The sequence below is a fragment of the Syngnathus typhle genome, linkage group LG9 (genome assembly GCF_033458585.1).
Source record: "Syngnathus typhle isolate RoL2023-S1 ecotype Sweden linkage group LG9, RoL_Styp_1.0, whole genome shotgun sequence".
NCBI classification, from domain to species: Eukaryota; Metazoa; Chordata; class Actinopteri; order Syngnathiformes; family Syngnathidae; genus Syngnathus; species Syngnathus typhle.
The window spans coordinates 9,152,816-9,172,648 of NC_083746.1; the positions used below are offsets into that span (position 1 = coordinate 9,152,816).

The 19,833-nt window shown below is 39.4% G+C and overlaps 1 protein-coding gene across 1 annotated transcript in view; it reads left to right on the forward strand.

Moving 5' to 3' along the window:
* Nucleotides 1-19,833, forward strand: part of LOC133160117 (receptor tyrosine-protein kinase erbB-4-like) — a 103,885-nt gene that overhangs the window by 36,097 nt on the left and 47,955 nt on the right. Inside the window, exon 2 of the mRNA XM_061287702.1 lies at nucleotides 11,361-11,512. Within this exon, the coding sequence (XP_061143686.1) occupies nucleotides 11,361-11,512 (152 nt within the window). The remainder of the gene's footprint in view (nucleotides 1-11,360; nucleotides 11,513-19,833) is intronic.

Here is a 19,833-nt window from a genome sequence, read left to right on the forward strand (position 1 = left end):
CAATCCTTTCCGTGCTAGTTTTCCCTTTTCACATTGATAAAATGAATTATGTTTGTCTTTGGTTCTTAAATTTCAACTTGTTCCGCCAGAGATTCACTGTCAAAGTCATTGTGTTAAATCTGGGAGTGCAAGTTTTTAAAGGGACAGAACAGGTCAATGATGGCACTCGCTGTGAGTGCCCAACCTTGTCACCTTCTGTTTTGGTTCACTGCCAGCTGTGTGCTTTGACTTCTAGTTGACTTCAGCTCCAGATGTTCACAACAAATATGCTGTGTGTGGGTCGCATGCCACATAAATTGGCCATAGTTGTCATGTCGAGTATTATAACTTGTATGACTGCTTGGTTTCTACTTTTTTCTTATTTTCGCCTGACAATCTTTTCTGAGCGTCCTCTACACTGAAACATTTGTTAAGGAAATTGCAGAAATTCATTTCAGGCCATTTAAGGGAATTTTGTAGTAGACGGAGATACCATCTGTAAGGAACCTAATTAAACTCAATGGAAAGACACACCGCTGTTTTTTTTTTTTTTTGGGAAACAAGACAAAATTCCTAGCCATTTTATTATCATTGCATCTTATATTGCAGATGTAATAAAATCCACACCTGACTGCTACTGAATCACAGCTTCCTGCTACTTAACAAACCTTTTACTCCTCAGGACAATACATATATTAATACATAAGGATTAATACACTCCATATATTTACCTTCAAAGTGTATTCAATTGAAAATTATTTGAAGTTTATTTTTTATTCTGTATTTCCCCTCTTTTTACTGTAATGCTTGACCAAGAGTAAATCAATTGTCAATGATCACATACTTGCATATTATAATAGTTGACTTATGGCATTAAATCTTCACTATTATTTCTCCACCGACCTTTTCAAAGTCGATTGTGTAGTTTGTAAAAATATGATGTACCTACTGCAGACATACTAGCTATGATTTTGTATGTCTAAGAACTGTATATTATGAATTAGCCAGAAGTGTTTGAGACTATGAATGGTGACAGCTACTCTATATAATTCCACCAATGGACATCACTTGCATTATCCATAAGATAGTACAGACATTGAGAAAATAGACAGACAATGATGGCAGAGACTCTAGAGGGAACAGATGGGTCCGAATCGCACAAAGTATTTGCAGCGTTTACAGGTTTACTCAGGCTACGCTTGCAGTAATGTGTTTTTGACTCCCATTGCCTTGAAATTGCACTTCATTGGGCGCTCTGCAGCACACTTCCCTGTTTTGCTCTTTTTTTTTTTTTCATTGAATCTCATCAGCTGTGGGGAAACGGCCCAGTTCCCGCCAAGATGCCACTCATGGCCGATGCATCCTGACAGCTTGCAATTAAATGGGAGAGTGTAACGTATGAATATTAGAAAGTACTTTGACGCAAACATCATCCCCTTCCTTTGTTGCATTATGCAGCTCAACATTCGGAAGGGGACCAGTCATCCATTTCCATGAAGTTTATATCGGTACTACGTCGTCGTCCGCTGCCTCTTTGTTGCTCCCTGTCGCCCCTAAAGCAGTTTGTTAACAGCTGTAAATATAATCGCTATGCACACATAACTGCTCAAACCCAAGATGGGATTTTGTCAGTCACTGCATCTCAATTAGGCTTTCTGGTACTTGTCCCAATAAGTATTTGTGAGGGCACTAGAGAGTAAATGTGCAAATGACTATGAAACCGATTTTCAGTATGTCTGCAATGAAGGGCATTTTGTTGATGAATGGAATTGTGTGATTGTGTTCTTTTATGGGAGTAACAAAAAAACCAATAGTGGTAAAACACAATGCACAGCTCAGCAGCAGAAAAAAAAAACTTTCAGCATGCTTGCATATCGTCATGAGGCAGAAACAGCGGGTCGTCTCCGGGCCATATACCATGTATGACCTCATCTCAACCTGACACACCACCTGCACTCAGATGGCTCAAAAAGCAATTGCCAATCTTTCTGTCTGTCTGCTTACCTCTTCTGGCATTTGTTGGGATGGAAACTTAAGTACTATTATCCATCCTGCAGAATGGTTTTCTGCATTAATTCATAATAATGTCAAGACCTGCCTTTTTTTTCCCGAACCCTCACGGCAGCCAAGTCACTATTTTGGATGCCAGACAAACAAACCTAAGGCTCGAGCCTTGATGTGGAATAACTTCCACTGTTGCATGGTTGTGAAAATAGGAATTTACAAGGCAGCATAAGTGTTACAAAGGGCAAACAAAAACTGTAGGAGTTTATAGAAAGTTTAGTTTAATTATACATATGTGTACATATATGTAATATGCTATATGTGCAATGTATATGTGTATATTAATACACACATGTATACATATATGTATATGTATGCATATATGTATACGTATACATATATTCATACATATACATATATATGGATGCATGACTACACAAAGACCTACACATTGCGTCATTCTGCTTGTCCTGCATCGCTTGTTTCAGAACGCTTGACCTTCACACTGGAAAAACAGGTTTGTAATGGGATCAGTGGCCACTGGCAGAACCTTTCACCCTCAGTCTCATCACTCCTGCTTACAGTAAATGGATAAGAGATGGACACAGAAGACAAGCATTGGGGTTTTTTTTCGGGCCAATGTGAGATATCCAGACTTTGCTTGAAATTCTTAAGTGCTGCTGTGTTACCCCAGTTGACCTTCAAATCAGTGGCTTAAAGCATCCATCCATCCAACCAACCATCCATCTTCAACACTGCTTATCCTGTTTTGGGTCAGTGGTGGTGGTGGGCTGGGTCCTTATTATGAAGACCCCAACTGTTCCTCCACTTTGTGAGACTACCGGCCATTTATGCCATGGACTCCCTACAGTTCAGGGACCATGGTGTCAGAGTGGACAGTGCTGTCTGCGCCTGTTCTCTGCTGGGGTGACCTCACCCTCATAGGGCAGAGCAACAGTCACAGCGGGCGGCTCACCCATACGGTGAATTGATATTTACAAAATATACATATGGATTTATTTCAGTCCATTGACTGTGAGCTGTGAGATGCCTAAATTTACCCAACAGGATTAATAAAGTATCGAGTGTTTTAGTGTTTGTGTTGTGGACTGTTGCTCATGTTTATGTTGGCTTGTGGTTTCTGCTTAAAAATACATCAGTCAGAGACATGAAAAAGAAATTCTTTAGAGGGACTAGAAAGGAAGAGCCAAATAGGGATTCATTGACTGGCTTGCCCTTTACTCCCAGCTGTTATACAAGTCATCCAAGCCCGAGATAAAAGAACAGTGCCGTCATTTACATTCATATTTTTGCCTTTTACCCATGCTAAGCATTTCATTCCTCTTGTCAATGGTGGGGTAAGGAGGTTAGCACTGGTAGATTCAAATCCCATTTTGCCAAGTGTATAAAAGTACAGGTGAGGCAGAGGTGCTTGACAAATAGAATGCAAATCCAGGCACAAACATGCGTTGTGTAGAACTTAATTTAAATAGAGACAGTGAAGTCTGAGAAGGTCCTACACATTCATTAGTACATTACTTTTTCTTGGAATTTTCTAAATAGGTTTTTAACATGTCAAGTTTGGTGGAAATGTGTGTTTGCCACCACAATGAAGTGAATCTGTTGAAATGGTCCAATGTTGACAGAAGGTGGCTTTACAGGAGGTGCCCCATAATCCAATCGTCCTTCTCCATGCGGTGTGGCGTCTTCTGTTTCCACAAGGCTGATTTTGGTAGTTAAAAAGCTCAAAGGAGTCTCTTTAGTGATTGGAATCAAATGTGCAAAGATGAAACAACAAAGTTTGGATTTTGTTCAGACGCCAGAGGACAAAATGACTTTCTTTGGGTGATAGTAGGCTCAACAGACAGCCAGTGTCATGATGTCATCTCCCGGAAAACAATTTATTGGGGCATTCACTCAGATCCCAGCAAGTTGGTTAAAAAATGTTGACCCAAATATATCCCACAAATGACCTTTTGCTGCCTCATGTCAGTTTGCACCAAATTACCCTGAGGTTGCAACACATACAGATATCAAAATGTCATGATGATATAAAGCAAGACCCCCACCCCACCCCATCATCCAGTTCCTCAGCCGTCTAAAGAAACAAAAGTTTCCTGTAATGATGTCAACTGTTCTTTAATGATGTGCAAGCAACATTAAGGTCTGTAAGAAACTAAATTAAATGGCAGGGCATGAATTTCAAATATCCATCCTGACATTTGTAATTCCAATCGTGTCTCCATTGGCATAGTAATAGGCCGGCCTCGATGCTCTGCATTTTTCCCTTTTCCTCAGGAAATAGTCAGACCCATTAATCAATGGCAAATTGTCCTTTGATAGTGATTAAGACCTAGTCAAAAAGTGATGCACCTAATTTGAATCACTGAAACAAGACTTCCTCAAGATGCTTCCACGCAGGTAGTTTGTCTTCTCTCCTTCCAATCAGTAATGAGTTTGTAAATCTGTTCCTCTATGTATTTTTCCCAAAGTAATTTCTCCCATTGGGACTATAAAAATTCCAAGTGAACCATAATATTACACAACAAGCCACATGAGATTGCTCTCTTCTCTCAATTTGTTAGCGACAGGTTCACTGTATTTAATGCAACGTTCAACCTAAACAGAAAAAATTTCGGACTGTGCCAAAGAAAGTGAAAAAATACTTTTAGGACGAAAAATGAAAGAAGGAATAACTTTTGTTATAACTCAAGGCCTCTTTTTTATGGACAATGTAGCAGGATACAGTTGATTTTAAAATATGTATACTGTATATCCCAAAATATAAAAAGAGTGCAGAAATATGACAGACTGCTAACTACTTCCATCCGGCAACTGTGTGTACAGAGTACACAAAGCGTATCGTCTTCAAGATGAGCTTTTTCACATTGCAGGCCTTTTGGGAATCATCAGTTAGCATGTGGTTGTCAAAGAGGGCTTCCAACTTGCAGACGTTCATGCAGCATCAAAACAAGTGAAAGCAGAACAGCCAGCCTGTTTATGGTCAAACACAAAAACAAGGACGCGTGTGAACGCTAGCTCGGAAAAATGTTGCTCCTGAGCTGTCTCGGTAGACCGTGAGAAAGTCTGTAAATAACGAGACCAAAGGGGGAAAACGTCTAATCGTCCTTGAAAAGGATGTGCCACAGTTTTTTAATATCTTCTGCCGCGATGCCCTGAGGTGATGCGGCAGGGTGGCAAGTGTTGGGAAATGTGTGCCGGTGATGGGGCATTACTCTCGCACCATTGACTTCATTACACTCCCTTTCGAATATCCATCTCAATGCCCTTGCCAGCGTCTAATTTACCTAATTCATTGATGATTGGTTCCGATGGCATGCGGAAAGAAAGGTCAATATGTTTCGTTTGCGTGTGCCCGTACGTCACAACACTGCACCACTAAGTGAAGAAACTTGCTTAATCAAAGCCTTGCTGTCACCATAGAAACATAATGTATTGCAGTTCTACAAAGCCAGTTGCTTAAATTAATTTTTCATTGTTCACACACTCACATGCACATTAGAGTGAGGATGAGGAAGGGGAGGAAAAAAACGAATAAACTCGAGCTCCAGTTCGACACTACTCCAAACGCCGGTTTCTCTCTCTCCTCTTTGACCGTCTGTTTGATGTGATTGAGGTTGCCATGCCGTGACGGTATGCGGCAGACAGACGAACAAGTGTTTCCCCCTGAGGAGATGCGATCTAAATGGAAGAGCAACATGACAGCTTGCACTGAATGGCCACATAATTAAACACCATACCCAGCCGTAAAACGACACCAATTCTCTTTGAGCGGCCTTTATCTTCTGCATGCTCCTTGTAAAGAGCACAGTCCATCTTAAGATGTGACGAACCTGAAAAAAAGTCTACTATTCGTTTGTCCGATCAATGATCCCATCTCTGCAAAGTATGGCAAGTTGATTGTCGCATTCAAGATGAGGCTTTATGTTGGCTTCCCGCCTTTTTTTATTGAATATTATTTGTCCTTGCAATAAGGTTAAAACAAAAGTTTTGTTTGTAGCTTTGTAACAAATGGTTGCTACCGTGTGATTGATAAGGACCGCATGAAGCTAGAGGTGCTTTTCAGATTCACTTGCTACCCTCGAGCATTAGTGTAATGAGTTTATCATAATTTTGCATGTCAGTCTGTGTCGTTTGCTAATTAAACAACATCCAATAATTATGCCAAAGAGCAAAGGGTTTCTAATCTTAAAGCGTATTTGCTTTTGTGGCTTAGGAAATTTGCAACATTGTAATTCGTTGTGACAACCTACCAAGCCAAAATGTGCCCATAGAATTTTGATAATATATCAGAAATGGTTCAAATGAATTTGGATCATGAAAGTAGATCATGACTCCATTTGTGAATTATTTACATAAACACGTTGGACTGGGAAGCCTGTGTACTAGTAAGCGACTAACCGTACTCATCCTTCTCGCCATGCCCAGGTGCCATTCGCAAAGCACTTTATTATTAGCTATGCTACACAGATGGACACTGATGGAAACAGGCTTTTTGAGCGTTATTTATTGTGACTTGTTGTTCATTAAAATCAAATTATGTGTCAGGAAGCATAACTTGTACGTGCTGTGGAGCAGTTATTGCTCAACAAGCTCTTTGTCTTGCATCAGTGCGTGTGCGTGTTTGTCTTATGCAGTCTGCCAGACCATTTTTTCTCTCTTTCCACACACTTTGGGACATTGTCCTTCCCAAGAAAAACACCCATGGTAAATTGACTGTGTAAGTACTGGAAATATTGTTGGAATTTGATGTCATCATAAAAAAAAAATAATAATAAAAAATTGGAAACGGTCACACAAACATTTAGGTTCGTATGAGTACAATGTTGAATTTGATTTATCGTCAATACGATTTTGGGTATGTTCTAAATATGAAGGTTTTTTCTTTCATTTTATATTCTATGCAAGTGTTTTTCAAATTGCATTCCTGTGAGTGTTATCGGTTTTATTGTTTTAGTATGCTGAAGAAGCTTTTATGTGGTTTTCTGGCTATTGCAAATTATTTTCAGTTCCGACAGTTAAACATATCATTTAGTTTGAGCTTGTCAACAACCGTGGCAAAACAATCTTTGCAATCTATAGCTTTATATGATGAATGAAGCCAAAGAATTTCAAAATCAATCAAGATTTTAAATGCGTTGTACTATGCCATCAGCTTTATTGAGAATCCATTTCGACTTGATGACATTTTCATTCTCTCTGCACTCTTTGGACTGGGATATTGATGTTGTGTTTTGGAAGAACAAAATAAAAGCTTCAAATGGAGAATCATTGAGTGTTGACAGCCAGAAGGAAATGTAGACCATCAAAGATAATTGCACGTAATGTTCAGTAAGCCTTCTAAGTTGTCTCTGATCAATGTGGCTGCCAAACGGCGTTTCCACAGGAGAGCATATCTCTTATCCCTTGGTTGTAGCTCAGGAAAATTAATACTAAGCTCTTATTGGCCGGCTACTTCTAGTGTGGTAGTAGAAACAATTAAACAACACCCCACCAGAACACAACGAATACTGTGGACCTTCAAAGATCTATTAACGCACAAACAATTGAAATTGCTTGAAAGGCATTTAAACGTGCTCAAAATTCAAATCCACTGGAGGATTGTCCGTATGTGCAAGTCACTATGTTGTTAAGAATCCAGACTCGCAAGAATTAATCATTTGCACACTTAAGCTATTCTGTCTATCCTTTGGAAACGCACACAGTGCCGCACGTCTCCTAGCTAATTAAAACGGCACAGGAGCATACACTATAGAAGTTGGTGTAATTAGGAAAGCAATGTATTTTGCACCAAGCCGCCCGTGCACCATTCAACCACTAACATAAACAATGTGATGAGCATTATAAGTGTACGTTATATAAACTGGCTACGAGTACATTCATTACAAGAAGTGTTTGCTTCAAAAGATAAAAAAACAATGTTTTTTAATATTCTGATCATTTTACTGTATATAGCTACACAGACAATAAATATTAGAAGTATCAGTATGATGCAGTATGCGTACTATATCACGGCAGCCTACACTGATTCACAGAGAGAAATCGCACTCTACTTTGCCTCACTACAGCTGGCTTCTGACATTTGTTATTTATTGCCGAGTGCGATATTGCATTACTACTTGTATTTGTATTTGTCTCCTCCTAATAAGAACATGGATTTCCAGCAACATTGAATTTCTTCTCTCCCACCCATGCTGGATTGCTTAGCCTTGCCTGTGATGAGTTTAATCTTTTAATACTCTGGTGTTAATTTGATTCACTTAAAAACCAGCACTTTCTTGTGATGTATTCACATTGCATTTTATTGTTGTCTGGCTCATTTGCACATGCAAACAGAGTCATTATTCAAATACAGGGGAGTTTGCTTTAAAAATATGTGTTTTGTATTTCGATTTAAACAAGAAATTTCTTAAGAAATTGAAATGACTACGTCTGGGTAAATCCGATTTCCAGTACCAAAAAGACAATGTAAGTGTTTTTGTAAAACTCATTATAAAATGATAAGACAAAAAATGATAAGAATGAAACGATGGGACAATCAAATGCCTCCAGCCGTGTTCTCCTGTCATCTTGATGTCTTCCATGTAAACATTTAACCTGACTGCTTGTCAGAGCGTTCCGGTAGGTTAATGGAATAAATCTTATCATGCAAACACCTTCATACACGGCATCAAAGTGTAACAAGTATTCTCTTGTATGGAAAATTATGTCACAATCTGACAGGCTGCAAAATGACTGACAGACATACCGTATTTTCCGGACTATAAACGGCTACTTTTGCACCATCTTTGATCTCAGTAAAAGCAAGAAAAGCCCTCATGCATCCATTCAAATTGTGATCTGTAGCAGGGCCTGAAGTCTGCTGAGAAATAAGTGCTTGTGTAAGCGAGCGAGGCGATTGTGTTGCAGCAAAGAGGGGGAAAAGGATTTGTTTAATGGGGAAAAATGGGAGCTGGGGTAAAAGTTAGCAGTAGCAGCCAACATAATTGATGGAAACAGTTTGGGGACCAGATTAAGATTCATGGCGAGGACTACACGTGGGGGATGGAAAGCGGTGTAGTCTGGAGGCATAAAGTATATCTTGCTTTTTAGCTTAATTGATCGAAAGCCTTCTCAATGCAACGGAAAACAGAAACAAGGGGAAATAGTGACTTAAGCCCAGAGGCAAGAGAAACAAGTTTAGATGGGTCTCGGGTGGGTCAGTCCTTTCAGTCCCCAGACTGACTAGAAAAAAGGTTCGCTGTGTGTATGAGTAACACACACAGACCCTTGACAAGTACCCTTGAGGAGTCTTTCGGCATTGCGCATTAACCACAACCGACCCAGCAGAACTGCTCCATGGCCAATTGTACAAGAGAGAGTCCGTGCAGTGAATTAGACTGTGTGTATGAATGTTAATGAGGCTTTGACTGCATGCAAAAGCGCATATCTATACTTCTATGTGCTCTTTAATGCGATTAAATTCCCTTTAGCCCCGCCCATCAGGCAGTGGTTATGGAGATAGATAGCCCACATATTAGCAAGTCACGGAGTACCTTACACTCTCTTATTAGACATTTTAATAGTAATAATTTATAGGTTCACCCATTGTAGATATTATAACCAGAGAGATGATTGTGATTTATACTGTATTGGAGGTAGAGCGATATGAGGAATGAAAAAATAAAATGGATTGCAGTATGAGCCAAAAAGAAGTACACGTTGAAATAGTACATATCACGCAAATGTAGTGCTTGTACTGTGGCAGACTGTTTTTAATGTATTTCAGGTTTTGTTTGGGGAATTTATGGTCTTGCGCTGCATCTTTGGGACAGACCACAAATTTCACAAGAATGACTTCTCTTCCACCAAAATATGCAATACAATGATGTACGTCAAACAAAGGGTGCCTCTGCAGCTTTCTCTTCACTGGCACATTCCCCCCGGGGAGGTTATATGACCTATCAAGCAGAAATGTGAATTAATGGCGAACCATATGGAGGCAGTGACACCATTGCCGGTTGGTGACCGGAAGCTAGAGTGTAATAGTTATGACAGCCTCTCAGCTAGTTATTGTTTCAGATGAATTTTAAAGTGCACAGCAGATGGACTTTAATGTAGGCCATGATTAGCATCAGTATTAGTGCCTTGTAACTCACACTTAGTCACACAAGCTCATTTGGACTAAAGACTACTCTGACCTTAGAAATTGTATTCCTATTCCTCTTATTCATCCACCTTAGTTAGAATATTAAGCTTGTTTATATGCCAAAATGATATTTGTAATTTGATTTAATGTTAATGAACAGTTCAGTGCGTTGTTGGTAAGGTTGGTATGTTGAAACACAATCCAATGATTTGAGTCGGGGATCATTGCAGATCTATTTAAGACGATTTTTGAGTCTAGCTTTGAATGATTCTAGCTAGATTTTTCTCATTGATTGACAGGTTTTAAAATTATCATCACCCATTATTTTTTCTATTTCCTTAGCACAAGGCTTTTAGACTCCACACTGATGGCCAGGTCACACCGATGAAAAGACCACTGGCTGTTTTATGCAAACCTCCAGTGATGTCAAGATGGAGACAAATGGATTCAATCATGCAGTGAGAGGAGGGAAATAGTACATGCTGAGATCTATTATTTACAGAAGGTCTACACATACTCACATACAAAATGGAATGACATCTCAAAGACGGTACCTGTGATAAACCTGCAACAGATAATGCTTTCTGAAAATATGGTTCACATAATCCAAGATGGTTTTGCCGTGGTTCATTTGATAGTCATGGACCACATCTTCTCAGACTCAGTCATCTCATTCGAAATCCGACTGCTTTTTGTCTTTTTAATCCATTTCAAATTCAGTTTAAGTCCAGGTTTCCAAGATAAGCAGACTTAAAGGAAGTATTACCCTAAAATAATTCATAAAACAGTTGAATCAACCAGACGTCACACTGTGATATTCTTTTTCTCTGATCTCAGTAGCCTTCCCCAAGGGTGCAATAACAGTTTATTATACCTATCCTCACTTTATGGCCTCCTACCCCCTACCTTCCTTCAGCTGTTATGGAAAACACCCAGATCTGCCATATATCATTCCTGAGCAGCACATTATGCTATGTGCAACCAAGCTAATCACTCGTGCCTGGATCGGGTATTATCCAGGTCACATTGGAAGTATTCTGCATAGATTTGAAACTCCTCTGAAGCAATCTCATTTGTCTTTATAGATTGTCATAACATATTGTTGTCCAAATGCTGAGAGACGAAAAAATTAAAAAGCAGGAAGCAGTATTGTTCGGATGTGATTGTTGAAAACTCCAAAACGACTTTCATGAAGTAACACTGTTATGTCGCTCTTTTGTTTCCCTAGTATGTGCCGGGACAGAGAACAAGCTGAGTACGCTGTCCGACCTGGAGCAGCAATATCGCACCCTGAGAAAGTACTACGAGAGTTGTGAAGTCGTAATGGGCAATCTCGAAATCACCAGCATTGACCGGAGTCGAGACCTCACTTTCCTCAGAGTAAGGACAAGAAAGCATACACGATGACATCATTGTGACGTGTGTTTATGACAATATGCCTCGAGTGGTCATACTTTGGGCATTATTGTCTTCATATGCATTTAATTGGCTGGGTTGGTCACAGTGATTGTTTCATTGATTGCTTCAAATCAAGACTAAATCATTCAAATTGTATCTGCTTGTATCAATTAATGGCTACAATTAAAAGAAGCTGACCAAGACTGGTATCTTGGTTCTCTTGAGTTGAAACATTTTGACCAAACAACCATGCCACAGGCCCACAAGATGCACCAAAGCAATCTAATTAGCTTCAACTAATGATGAAACGTCATACAAATCTAAATTATTAGTATTTGTAGATTAGTTATTGCTAAAACAGCCTTAAAGTTCAAAATCCAAGAATCGACGTTCTCCCAATGTTATCAAGATAAAAACAAGTATAAGGTCAGCCTCCATATAGTATTTCAGTCTCAAATGATTCACACATCGTTTATGAACTATGCATTTGATTGGGAAAGAATGTGTCACTTTTCCTATTGTTATTTTTTAAACAATCAGGACTTAAGTGGCAGTGTTTTGGTCACAGTTACGTCAACCCCGCCTCACAACTACGCTTTGATGTTGAGTCATCCACCACTTCAATGCACCACTTTGTTTTGATGGACCCACATGCAACTGTGGCGACGGGTGATGTCAGCCCTGAGCCCTTCAGGACAGGAGTGATAATAGTGTGGCGATGAGAGGTGTGGAGGAGGCAGCAGATGTCATTGTGGTGATATTTGAAAGAAGAAAAAACTGCTTTGGGTGAAATCAGCTGTTCACGTTAACTTCTTGACCCTGAACCTTCCAACATTATTACAGAGCGTGTTAAGTGCTCTGTGCCGCACTAGCATTGTCCCGCTTCAGTTGATTCCAGTGTATCTGGGGGACTGGAGCACTCCCTTGGTGGTAAACTTTATGTGCTTCCTGCATTAACAGGCCAGTAGTTTTACTTTATGAATCACTTGGGCTTTGCAATGAAGTTAGACCCCAACCATGGTAAGCTGCGTTGTCACATTTTTTGCAGTAACAGTTCAGCTGTGATTGAACATTAACAATGAAACAAAACATTGATTGGTCAATAGGACAGCAATCATGGACAATAGTGACTGAACACACCCTGTGAGGCAAAACACAACTGAGAAAATATTGTGCATAATGGATGGTTGAGTGCAACTATTAGACCCGTACGGTTGTAATCAGCAGCAGTGATTTAGATCGAGGATTTCAAGACTACTGGGCTGCAACAGTGACTGAACAAACACAATTTTATTGATCATCATCGTTCGTTCATTCATTCGTTCGTTCGTTCGTTCATTTATTTAACCAGGTGCCATACCTCTATTTTATTTTTTTTTTAAAGAAAAAATGCTGACGAACTAGCAAATATTTCTCAAATACAGCAAAGGTGTTTTGAGAGCTTCAAGAAAAAGGGGAAGGCAAAAATATTTCAAGATTCAAGAATTTTTATTCGCCATGTTTGGGCCTGCCAAACAAGGAATTTGACTTCGGTACATCACAGCCTCTGTTCAACATTTAGGTGACTAACAACACTCAGGATGTGTGAAAAATGACAAATATTCTCAGACATCCCCTGATTTTGAGAAGAGACCACAAATGAGAAGATCCCTCTTCCAGGATGATCAGGCTGCAATGGATGCAGAGAGGACACATAGTACAAATAGTGTAGACAGTTAAAAAAGGGTGTGGGGAGGAGCGCATACGATTTTCAAAAAACAGAAACATATATTTAAAGGGACAGTAATTGATCTCCAAGCTGCTAGTTTGATTTGAATCTAGTTTCACTTCATGATGATCACCATCCTTGGCCTTATTCCCGCTGATAACAAGGAGATAAATGTGAAGGCGGACCTCCAGAAGCTGAGAGCACAGCCATCGGGGAAAGATAGAATGAGGTTATAAACAGACTACATGGATGGCGATGATGTGAGTAGGACTAAGAATTGGGAAAAGGAAAGGAGACGTCCGGTAGTTGAGGCCTTTTGAACAGAGATAAGAGCTGCTGTGGGCCGCAGCTCACGCTCCACCACTCACACGTTATGTCAAGTTATACATCAGGCTGCTATCGTGCATATGGCATCAATGCATTACTAATTCTTCCATATGTGGATTGAGTGGGTGTGTCTGGATTGTATCCCGCACATTGAATGGCCATTTATTGTACAAAGTAATCTTACTACCACTTCCTTTGGGAGTCAGGAACAAAGACTGTGTCCCAACTCAGATGTTGTTCCGTATTTCCTGATGTTATAAATCCTCAATCCTCTTCACACCTGCTTACGTTTCACACAACTTAGCCTTCATTTACAAAATGACTCCCTCTGGCACCAACTCACAAGGTTTCTACATCTTATCATCGTGAGCAATTAACTTGGGTTAATTGAACATGCTAATGAAGAAGATAGGGTGCCAGGCAGCAGGGGATCAGGAGGGCATAGGTTCAGTGTATCTTTAGGAATTTTATTATTATTATTCCAGAAAAAGTAATAACATGGCTCCCCAGGGAGGATGAGACCTTACCTTGAGGTAGAGGAGAAGTAGCTAATGCGAAGCTGCACGCATACTGGTTGTCTCTTGAAGGTGATTGAAACTAATGCTTGGGCTCCTTTTTTAAAGATATACCAAAGATGGATGGCTTGAACAGCCTTTACCAGTAAACAGAGTCCATCTTCCAAACTACACCCACAGCAGATGATTCAACGCTCGCGCTTTGATTAATAACTACATTGCAGCGCTGAGGTTTTCTGCCTGCTTTCAATAGATGCAGTTAAAGATCCACGATAGTGAGTTTTAACTGCAGATATTTTTTGAATTAATCATTTCCCATATTGTTAATTAGATGTGGTGCAGTGTGTCATGAGCGCATGATTTTACATGCTCATCTGTATTTGGTTGTAGAGATGAAACAGTTCGGCATTTTCCAATGTGACATTTGAATTTTTCATCACTATTTATCACTGTTTGATGAACAGAACACCAAAAGTGGTAAACTCACACTTGGGTGTCTCTTTACCCACTTGTCACTTTCTGCATGTGCTCCAAAGCAGATCTTGGGAATATGAAATATTCATGTTTCCTTCTCTTTGCCCTTGCTGGTCTCAGGAGGGAGCCGCGGTTAGATTAGATTATTCGTCATCCCTTGCAAACATTAGTAAACATGTAATTTTTCTCTGTGTATTAACGCAATGACGAGCCAGTTTCTCACTACTGTTGTGTAGTTGTAAATAAATTCATATTTTGACACATGGGTATATTTTATATCTGCACCAAACGTTTTTTTTTATCAGTGTGACATTTTCACATAAATATTAAATATTAATCTACTGTATTATCATTTGGTCCAGGTCTAGCATTTACTGTGACCCCTATTATTTTCTCCTTCTTTTTGTCCTGTTAAATGTTAATAATCCTGGTTATTAGTTCAAGTCTGTGAAATAATGGGATAATGCCACCAATGAACATCTTACGATTTGGATTTACAGCACTGAAGCAACTGATTAGGCAATCTTATTAGAAACAAGGAGAAAGAGACCATCCAGCATCATGAACTGCTTTATTGCAGACGCTTTCAATTTTAGTGAGCTCTTGACATTTTATCACACTTTAAATGAGAATAAGGAAATTACAACTGTACTCACCTTTTTAGTTCCGAATTTCAGCTGGATCGCTCAGCAAAAAAAAAAAAGCTTAGACCGGGCTGTGTTCCCATGCATTTACTAAGGACAGATAATGTATAAATGTATGTATTTTATAATTCATATTGTATCATCTATTATAAGTTATAGCAGATCCAATATATTATTTAACACCTGTATTATTTTAGAGTCATACAGTAAATATAACAAGTACAAATTGTAATACTATTAGATACTGGAAATGTGCTTCTTCCCTCACCAGGTTGAACCAGTGATAAAGCTCGAGAATGGCCCCCACTTATGCTGCACTCTTTTTATATGGCACTCAGTGGCAAATACGTACGTGAACTTGGCCCTTCCCTTGATCCAGCTATCATAGTGTTGCCAATAGAAGCACTCCAGTGCACCAGTAAACAGAAGCACACAGCGTAGCTTGAGGTAAAAAAATAAAATAAAAAATGTTGCTAAGCTACAACACAGGTGCCTCGTTCTTGTATTTACCTTTCTCACTCGTGTGGACGTGGTTTTGTCACTTTGAAATCACTCTTCCACCTCATTTCCTTTTGCATGCACCGCCTGTCATCACATCAGCGCAGGGCCCAAATCGAATATTTCCCTGTCGACACGGCACGACGTTGCCTCGTCACGACACGACGGCGCGTACACAATGACACTGCACTCTGCAGAGTGAAAAATGTAATTTTACGATTAGATGTTATCCTCCTGGGGTCCAAAGCAAGGAATAAGTGAACTATTATAGTAACTTGTTGAGCAACTTAACTCTACTCTGTTGGATTTTTCTGTCTCATGCTTGGTAGGTGAGATTGTGTTTCTCTTATTTTCAAGTTGTTTTAGATTATGTATTACCGAGGTTAAAGGTATTGATTGGGCAGGAATTGTATTTTGATGATATCAATGATATAAATAGTCTAAAAAAAAAGTGCTTTAGATTATTTACTACTTATTTATTGAAGAATGTCAATTCCAAAATAATTATTCATTAGTTTAGCTATTTCAATCACATTTTGGCCATCTGGACGCTTTCATAAGGGAAATGTCATCCTTGAGTACATTCAAAATTCAGGTTCCAGGAAGGAGCATTTGTTCTTGCACTCGATTCACATCTTCTGACATCTTCCTTCATACTTCTTGACTGGCATATTTGTCCCCCAGGAACCAGTAGTGCCCTCCCCATCCTCCTAATTTTTGATGCACTGTTAGATGAGTGCAGATTACGTTGGCCCCCTGCTACTCACCAAACTCGTTCAATATTAATGAAGACTGATGAAGTGCTAGAGAGCCTCTGTCTTTCAGCCCTGACCCACATTGGATTGACAACTGCAATTAGTGTCCCCTCAAGTTCATTTCCATCACTTTAATTTGACACGAAGGAGGACAGTGTGGTGTGGGAGGCGAGACCATTGAGAAATCACCAGTGAGGTGAAGCTGAAGGCTGAAGGGGACGTTTAACCAGGAGCTACTTTGGGTACTTGACAGGAGGCAAATGTTTTCCCAACAAAGCTTGAATGTGCAAGTGATTCATGCTGCAAATACACCTGACACATTTGTTTTTTTTTTATACATTCTTAAATGTTTTAGTTGGGAAAAAAATCCACACATATATCAATAAAATAAGTGAAAGTGACTTACGAATACAATCTAAATAAAAATATTTCACACCTGTGACTTAAGCTAAATTATCACGTTGGCAATCCCCCAAGCGCCCCGTAATGCATTCATTTTTCTTTTCTTCCTACACCCCACATGGAGCTATCTCCTCTCTCTTTACTATTACTAAATACTCAGTGTTTGGATAAAAACTCATTAGCATTACATAGCCATTTAGCTAAGTGACACAGGGTGTAATTGTGCCATCCATCAATTTGTGCATAATAACACACTCAAAGAGCCAAATGTTGATTAGCCTTCAAGCAGTCTCACCCGTGGCTTTTGGGAATTAATAGCGAGTGAGGTTAAGGGTTGTGTCAGAGGCAACTGTGGTCAAAATTGCTGACCCGTGAAAGCCAAATTAACTTGGAGACTGTGAAACTCATTTCCCGGTAGTTTCAAAGATAAGAAAAGTCGTACGAGACCTCTGCGGGGAAAAAGAAACCATTGTTGGCACGCTCTGTCTTCCGACTAAAGAATTGTGACATCTCCAAAGTAACCACAAAAGAAGACAAAAAGCTTTGTATTAGAACAGAAGACATGAGAAGCTTTTATGTTGTCGTTCCTGCCGGTGAGTCCTCCTTCAATTGGAAGAAAAACATCGGTTGGAGCTGATTATCCGAAATTATGTTCATGATATCTTTTTGTCTGTTGGTGACATTTTAGTTAAAGAAAAGATAAAGAATATGATTAAGAAGGAAGACTGGGATAAAACATGGAGATGAAGAGCTTATTTTCAGCCATAATTGCAGCTATTATCCTAGAACTCTATTCATGTAATAGGAAGGAGCATATATATATATATATAATGTATTTTTTTTTTTTTTTGCTGAATTCAAATTTTATTCAGATGAGGGGACTGAAAATGTGACATAACCCTTGACTATGTGTGTGGGGACAACTCAAACCAAGTGAGAAGATGCACAATATAACGATTTAGCCCGAATCACCTAAATAAATCATATCCTAAGGACACAATACCACAGGGAATAGTCTACTGCTCCCGCTTCTGGCTGTAAAATCCTTATACAGGAATTGTCCATTTGAACAATTAAAATATTCATTTTTTTTTTTACACCCATTTTCCATCTACTCAACAATGAGCGTTAAAAAGATGACAACACCCACAGCCTATGTTGTGGAGTTGCAAAGTCTAGCTGAGGAATGGCTAAGCATGTTTTCGTTATGACCGCTTTTATTCTTAGAAGTACCAAAACCACATCTGGGCGAGTCACTGACAAAAATGCCAGCAGACAAAAAATGCGAAAAATGTATTATTGAAAAATGATTGGCTGTATTTAGTTTGTTTTCCTTCTTAACAAATGCTGATGGGGTTGGCAGCCAAATGAGGCACAATGGGGCACATGACTCCGAGGCGTGAGGGCAGCCAATTGGGTCAGAGAACAGAATCTTTGGTTCCCTGGGGAGAGAGCAAGACCTTCTTGTCCAATTTTAGAAAGTTCCTCTGTGATTACAGGAAGAGGCCATAGACAACACTAGGTCCACCAGCCTATACAGTCAATCCGAGAATAGCGGAAATATTCATAGAATTAACTAACAAACATTATGAATCATTAATCTGTATCATCCATAATTTCAACATTATACAATAATTTATGAATGTGCTTCTTTTTCCCCCTTACATTCCTAAACTAATGTTTCATCTTAACAGACCCACTGCTTCTTCCGCTGTCTCTTAAATTTATAATGCAGAGAGAAATTTTATAAGCTAATAATGCAATTAAGGCTATTGTTAAGTGTTGCTATGGTAGCCCTGCCGATGCAACAGTTAAGAGTTTCACGCAGGTTCTCAGGCGAGGACTGAAGGGCTCAGAGTTTAATGTGGCTATCAGACCTGCACAAAGGTGTCTGAGTAGACTAACAATTTTTTCAGGCACAGTCAAATACGCTCTGAGCGTGACAGGAATTCAAATTCATTGACTTTAGTTCATTTCCTTCTGATGTTCTCACAGAATTGTAGCAAAGCATGTTGAGGGATCTTGTTGGCATCCTTCCAAGAAGATACAATGACTAAAAATGAATTCCAACCAAGGCGGTGTATTTTTTTTCTCAGAGCTACCCATGACTGATTTCCAAGATGTTGTGCTGCAAATCAAAGAAAGAGTCCTTTGAAAAACAAACAACACCCCTTTTTCAATCCAGTGTTGGGATTGCAGCATTTCACCAACATCTGTCTTGTGTTGAAGCACGATTCAACTGTTTCATACTCTCCTGCCGACAGGTGTACCTCCGTTTGTAAATGAGTGTGTTCCCTGTATCTGTGGAAAATTACCCTGTCCACATAGAAGGTAAATGTTCTCAATAAAGGGGCCTATAGATTATTTAACATAGCCTCGGGACGTTTTACAAGTCCCACGGTGAAATCTGAAGAAAGGGGCAGGAAACAGTGGCATTGTTCTGAGAAAAATTGCTGCCGTTTTTGTTGTTGTGTTGAGTCCAATTACTAGTTAGTAGGAGACTGTGACGAAAAAAAGGCGATATTGTCAATTCTGGTTTTTTTTTAATATTAGGTCCTTGCTTATGTCAACAAATTTCCTATGAAAGAAGCAAAGAATGTATATGCCGTACAGCTCTTTTCAAAATATAACCATTATAAGACCAATAGCTCAACATTCTATATCTCACAAAATCAGCAGCGCCGAAAAAACATTCAGAATAAAAGCCGATGCTGTTCGCCAAGATGAAAATGTGTCTTGTATATTGTGGTTTTGCATCTTGAGGGGCGGAGGTGTGTCTCAGGTTTGCATTTTTTCAAAGAAAATTCTGGCAGCAAATTGGAATGCTTGCATGCATAGCCCCAAAATACTGATCAGTAAATTATTTAAAAATGCAAAACCTGCATTCTGCCATCTCTCTTCTCTAAAGGTAGTACAATCAAAACTCCGATGGGATTTGATTCCCAAGCCTGATTAAAGACCTAACCAGGGGCTACATGGT